The sequence below is a fragment of the Stegastes partitus genome, unplaced genomic scaffold, assembly GCF_000690725.1.
Source record: "Stegastes partitus isolate 25-593 unplaced genomic scaffold, Stegastes_partitus-1.0.2 Scaffold2473, whole genome shotgun sequence".
In the NCBI taxonomy this organism is placed as follows: domain Eukaryota; kingdom Metazoa; phylum Chordata; class Actinopteri; family Pomacentridae; genus Stegastes; species Stegastes partitus.
Genome location: NW_007580204.1, coordinates 45,951 through 52,877, shown reverse-complemented (window position 1 = coordinate 52,877; position 6,927 = coordinate 45,951). Strand labels below are relative to the sequence as shown.

The window sequence follows — 6,927 nt, the reverse complement described above, 5'->3', positions numbered from 1 at the left end:
CCCATGAATGCACGGATGTTCCACTGGATCACAAGAAGAGCATCCCTGTCAACAGTAAAGAGTTATTATACCAAACTCATTGCGATTGATCAATAGTTAGTTGTTTTAAGTGGCTGATTCTTCTGACCTCCTCTCAACAATCTTCTGGAACTCCACTCGTGCCAGCAGACCTCTGGATCTGGCCTGAATTCCAGTGATGATGAGTGACAAACGATCATCCCTCATCTCTTCCAGTTGGCCAAGAAGACCAGCCTTAAAGAACACCTTTTAGAAGCATGAGACAAGATGGGAACATCCACCAGATGTTAAACATATGGACCTTAGGACACTGTATCTTTAAAATAAGTCTGTGTGACTTTAGAAAGACAAATGTGTTCTTTATCCTACAAATGCAAAGTTGAATTCCTCAGAATTTCCTTTACCTTCACCCCTTTTTTTTAAACCAGTCAAAATACAGTGACAGAAAATTTTACTAAGCCAGTGAGTGTTAAGGGTTAAAAACAAATATAAGACAGTGTATTGCACTCACTGAGGAACAGTGCAATACACCAAGAAATGTAGTTGTTCAGCAAAAGTTTTTAAATATTTAACCGTTTCCTGTAATGCTGTATATAATGTGTATTGCACAGAAAATGCAAGCGATCTGCTTCTGACTTTGCCTTTGATTGTTACCTTAGTGTGTCCAAACTTGTATTGGCTGTGATCAATATCCAGAGACCCGAGAAGTTTTTCAGCTCCCTTCCTGCTGTCAATGAACTGGCCATCAGGGATGGCAGCAGGATTCAGGATGCGATATCTAAAACAGCACAAAGGACAAATATCTGGGAGTGTAAATTCATGACATGTTTGGAATCATACAGTACATGACCTCACTGATACAAACCTCTGTTTGAAATCTCCGTACAGGATCCTGTTGGGGAAGCCCTTTCTACAGATCCTGATGCCTTCCAGCACACCGTTACAGCGCAGTTGGTGCATCACCAGAGGGTTCTCCATGGCCCCAGGAGTCTTGGTCTCGTTGGGGATGAGGCAGCGCACAAAGTGAGGGTGAGTAGACCTCAAGTTGGTCATCAGCTTGTTCAGGTTCTCCTGCAAGTTTTACACATAAAATATGTTTAAATTTTTGCCATTGTGTTTGGCACAAAATCTAAAAAATGTGCAGTAGATTTACATAGATGCTCAAGTTATTTAACTAAATAGGTTATAAGAACTCATAGTGTCATAGTCTTCAGTAAGGTACACGGTGATTATGGTTCATTTTAAGCCTGAAATACTTAATGTCCTTGGAAGCAGACACTGTTTATATCAGTGCTGTTTTCCAGTAGCCTTCTACATTTGTGCATAAATATGCCTTTTGTAGCTTCAACCCATAACATTTGTGGAAAAAAAAAAGAAAAAGAGATGAAAACACATGAAAATCTTACCCTGTGCAGAGCTGATACAGTTTGGAAGGATGAACCTTTCTTCTTGGTACCACCTTTTGCCTTTCCACCAGAATCCTGAGCTAAATACGAATTATTTATATTAAGTTTTGCCAACACAACACAGTGACAGAGACCTTCAACTACTAGACATAAATGAATACATCCTTTTATTGTCTTTTATGAAGAAAAAAATAGATATGGATATTGCCAGTTAATGTTAAAGCAGTTCTCTAGCTGTATTCTTACCTGACTCAGCTCCAGCATAATTTGCGAAGAGGAAAGACAAAATCTTGAGGTTAGACTTCTGGAAGAGACCAACAACAGTCTCATTCAGAGGATCCTTGTTTTTCACCAGCCAGTTGTTGATATTATAATCAACAGTTCCAGCGTAGTGAACCAGGGCAAAATGGGCCTCTGGTTTGCCTTTGACAACTCTGGGCTTCTGGAAGTTGTTGGATTTCCCCAGGTGGTTGTCATAGAGCTTGGCTTTGAAGGTGGAGTCACTGGCTTTGGGGAACATGCATTCCTCTTCAAGGATGGACATGATACCCATGGGCTGAGGAGGAAAATATGAGTGGTTTAAAAAAAAAAAAAGATCCTGTTTTATTTGTTTGTGTTTGAACATGTAAAAGTTGAATCTTTTACCTTTTCAATCAGGTCAATACAGGCCTGCAGATCCATACCAAAGTCTATGAAAGTCCATTCAATGCCCTCTTTCTTGTACTCTTCCTGCTCCAGCACGAACATGTGATGGTTGAAAAACTGTTGCAGTTTCTCATTGGTGAAGTTGATGCACAGCTGCTCAAAGGTGTTGAACTGTAACGAAATGGACACCAGTGTGACCGCGATTTATCATTTCTGCTTAAACCTAAGAGATTATATTCTTTTGAAACTCACATCAAAGATCTCAAATCCTGCGATGTCCAACACACCAATGAAGTACTGGCGGGGCTGTTTGGTGTCTAGAGAATGGTTAATTCTCACCACCATCCACAGGAACATCTTCTCATACACTGCCTTCGACAGTGCACCGATAGCATAGTACACCTAAAATGAATTTCAAACATTAAGTTACAGTAAATAGCCATTCTGTGTGCCCAGTGTTGTCTCCATCTATGGTAAAAATATTGTTAAATATACAAGATGTACAGATGGGAAATTTAGCTGTAAAGTTTTGTTCCTACCTGCTGAACATTTTGTCCCTTGGTGACCCACTCATTTCCTACTTTGACTCTTGGGTGACAGAGACCTTTGATGAGGTCAGCAGAGTTCAGGCCCATCAGGTAGGCTACTTTGTCAGCATCTAAAAAAACACCACAAATGAATATGAAATTGCTCAATAAGCTAGAGCGTAATCACAAATCCATATTGGAGGCTGTCTATTACACTTCTTTTACCATATAGTACACTGTCTTGATGCATCTGTACAAACCCAGATGTTAGATCCATGCTAGTCCACATGTTAAATTACAGTGACTCTTTAATGTGTTAAATAACGTCTTTCAGGTGTCACTGAATGTGTTTCAGGATTTTGTAGAAACATTAGTCGGCCCCCAAGTCCTGTTAGCTGCCGACTGCTGGCTGTGTAGCAGATTCTTTGACTTCAATAAATGCCTGCAGCATCGCACAGCAACAGAAACGATAAGTGTTTATGCAAATGGCATAACAGCGATAACTTCATGAACACAGGGTTTGATGGCATAAAATGTTCTCCGTTCTTCACCAAATCCACCTGTTCCACACTGATTTTAAGTTTATATGGTGGAATTATTTGTTTTAAGGTTTATGTGGATGAATCCTGAGCACCATCAGAGCTAGCAGGACATTTTTGGTAAGACACATCTGTCATTACAGACCAAATGACATTTCTGTGTTTGAATCGTGTTATGGGACTGGAGTCATGGAACTGAAGTATTGAGAAGCTCAATTAAACCTAAACCTCTTGCAGGTTTTGTCCATGTATAAAGTTTTACATTTATTTGTCCCGGTGAAGAACAATCTCTGGAATTGCAGCATCAATCTCAAACAAGTTAATTTACAGCTTAATTGATGATTATATTGATTTTCTATCCAGAATATGATGCCCTCAAATACCTAAAGTTCCCCTTCCTAACTCTGTCATCCCTCCACCAAGACCCCACCTGGTCTCAATCACTGTATGCAGGAAGGTTTTGTGTTCTGTTTGTCGAGTTTCAGAGCTACAGAGAGACTCTCTTACCTTCAGTGCCATCAGCCTCAGCTTGCTCTTCACGCTGCTTTTGCTTAAACTTCATGTTACCGTAGTGCATGATGGCACCAGTCAGCTTGTAAATGCCGTTCTTCTCTTCTTGAGTGAAGCCCAACACATCAAAGGCGTCCTGAATGGGAAGAGAGGGGCGTTCTGTTTCATATGTCATAGATTTTTTCATAGTATCAGGGTTTAAAGTGTGGAGTGCCAGGAGAAATCCAGGGGATAAGTCAGTGTGTGCTCTCTGAGCCACCAGAATCCCACATGACTGACATCAGATATTAGACATTTAATCCAGTCTATTCAGAAATTTTTTGACTCAGTGATACTGGGTTACAAATGCCAAAGATGCTCAGTGTCATAATCCCATACCAGCAGCAAGATGCAAAATAACAGGATTTCACTGGACTTACTTTTATCTCTATAAACCCTTTAAAGCTTTGACCTCGAAGAACAAAATCTCTAAATTAGGCTGATGCGACACGTTTGTTTTCAGAATCATTGTTAATTTCCCACTCACATCAGTGGCCATCAGCTCTTCAGCATCATTAATTGAGGCTACAGTTGTCTCTCCTTGGGAGATGAACGCATAGTCATAGGGGTTGTTGGTGATGAGCAGCATCTCTGAAAAGCAGAGCAGAAATGTTTCATTTTGCATTCATGTGATACAGAAACATTACAACTACTAGTTGTCACCAGTTCAAAGATCACATGTTTTCACGTACCAAGCAGCTCAGGTTTCTTCTGAGACAGGATCTGATAGAAGATGTGATAATCTCTCTCGGCCTTAAGCTGAAAGGTGACACGGGACTTTTCCAGCAGATCTGTAAAGACATTTGCATTATGAAGGGGGAAGCTGATTACTGTGAACATAGGAACAAGCTGAATGACATTAGAGAGGAGAAGTGCTTACATGTTTCAATATCAGCTGAGGCCAGCTTTCCACTGGCTGCAAAGTGAATTCTGATGAATTTGCCCTAAATGAATGACAAAAAGAATGTAAAGAAAAAAAAAAAAGAGTAGGCACAAAGGATTGTTTCATTACAGACAGAAACTTACAAATCTGGAAGAGTTGTCATTCCTGATGGTTTTGGCATTCCCAAAGGCCTCCAGAGCAGGGTTAGCCTGGATGATTTGATCTTCCAGAGTACCCTAAAATAATACAGTGAAACATTTGTTTGAATAGATAAAACACATGAAAGTAAAATGATGCGACAAGCAGTTAAAAGTTGTATTTCCTGTAAATTCAGCGTAATCACCTTTTTCTCAGAGCCTGCTTCCTTTTTCCCTCCTCCTCCAGCTGCAATGCTGGCAAAGTACTGGATGACTCTCTTGGTGTTGACAGTTTTCCCGGCACCAGATTCTCCACTGAGGACATAAATTCAATTGTTTTGATAAAGTGACTAATGTGAAGCATACATGACATGTTTAGTCAGGTTTTTGATACACCAGTAAATTATTGATCATTTACAGGTGTGGTCAAGAGATATTTAGACACCTTTTTAGCTGAATAAATGTAATTTTATTTGGCATGCTGCTGCATTGAGCATTATCATCTTTTTTTTTTTTTACATTGATTGCACTTCATTCCCTTTTGCAGGAAATAAGACAGTGACAGTTCGTTGCAGCAGTGACAGCAGGAATGACTTACTTGTCACTATGTCATATCACATTGAAACTGAAGTAAATACATCCTTCAAATTATTTAGTTTTGGGCTATTAAATCAACAATTTCACGTTAAAATCTAATGTTTCTACTCAAATCCTCTGTTCCAGTCCATACTCAGCTGTGTAATGGCAATATACCACTAAAGATAATACCATAAAACTGGGATTAACTACAGCACATCAATGAAAATTGGAAGGATAAGGGATGCCACTCAGTAAAGTTCTTACAGCATGATATAATTCTCAAGTGCAGTATAACAAAGTCATAAAAATATAACTTACGTGATGAGAATTGACTGATTTTCTCTGTCTGAAAAAGAGCAAAAAAGAAAAGGTGACTTTAGGATTCGAATGCTCCTTACGGTATTTCAGCATCACTTTTGCTGTGGACTTGTTGTCATATCTAAGTCTAAATTACCAGTTAGCATGTACTGGTAGGCATTGTCAGAGATGGAGAAGATGTGAGGAGGAGCTTCAGTCCTTTTCTTTCCTCTATAGGCAACAACCACCTCTTGATTGTAGACTGGCAGCCACTTGTAGGGGTTGACAGTCACACAGAACAGCCCCGAGTAGGTCTGCAGGGAATGAGAAAGGGAAAGCAAACTGTAAAATTGTGTTAGGCTTCAGTATATGGATGTAGTATGAAGTTGTACGTTTATTCGCCTCGATGTTTGTTAATGTTTTCAGCTCACATAGATCATCCATGCTGCGTAACGCTCTTTGAGGTTAAACAGCACAGCGGGCTCATGGAGGAAGGTGAACATCGCCATGTCTTCAATTTTATCAAACTTTGGCGGGTTCTGAGGGTGCACATCACACTCCTTCACTGTGACAGTCTGAAAAAAAAAGGAGACACTGGGTGTTAATACAGTGTTTTCTTTCAAATAAATTGGACAAAGGAGCGTAAGATCGTCATGCCTGTGGGCAGCGGAGTCTCTGACTTTGATTGTTTCTCTGCTTTGTATGAAACCAGCAGCATCCAGAGCAGCTCACTGACCTTCCCTCTCTCAGTCTGAGCGGTGACTTTGTCCCCCTCACGGCTGGTGATAGAAGCCTTCACATATTCCTCGTCAGCATCAGGAACAAAACACTCCTTCTTCATGTCAAATGGACGAGTCTGGGCCTCCAGACGCTCCTTATCTGACTTCCTCAGGTACGGAGCTGCTGCCCCAAACTCTTTCATGGCAGCGTCACCCATTTTTCACCTTGTCTACAAATAGAAATCTAAATTACAGTTCAGCCATATTATGCATTCAGCTAGCTGCATCTGCAGGTTAAAAACTGAAAGACTACACATGCCAATATAGAGCTATTTAGTTCTCTGTTAAAACATCATATAATGGCGTTATCTTTTTTTCCTCCCCCTAGGTTATAAGTCACACTCCACAGTTTAAGATGCTCTTACCTTTGCAATCCCTACTGAGAAGACTGAGGTGTAACGGTCCTGAGGAAAGAAAAAATGGACACTGCTGAGACCCCAGTCCACAGTGACACAGGTAAGGCTTTAGTATCACAGTGTAGCCTCTAGTTGGTAAGCGTTGTCTTCACACCTTACCTTGAGATAGAATGGTGACCTGTCCGGGGGTTTCACCATGAGTTCTCTTTATA

The 6,927-nt window shown here is 40.4% G+C and overlaps 1 protein-coding gene across 1 annotated transcript; it reads right to left on the bottom strand.

Moving 5' to 3' along the window:
- Positions 1-5: 5 nt before the first annotated feature.
- Positions 6-6,927, bottom strand: LOC103375113 (myosin-7-like; the record flags this gene model as incomplete). Its single annotated transcript, XM_008305318.1, has 21 exons — positions 6,875-6,927; positions 6,725-6,763; positions 6,317-6,529; positions 6,012-6,155; positions 5,738-5,894; positions 5,602-5,629; positions 4,911-5,019; positions 4,711-4,803; positions 4,565-4,628; positions 4,377-4,475; positions 4,172-4,275; positions 3,643-3,781; positions 2,609-2,727; positions 2,322-2,471; positions 2,070-2,240; positions 1,671-1,980; positions 1,425-1,504; positions 884-1,089; positions 673-796; positions 128-264; positions 6-45 (listed from the first exon to the last, which is right to left on the bottom strand). Coding segments are annotated over exons 3-21 (2,475 nt in total), but the record flags the coding sequence as incomplete, so codon positions are not given.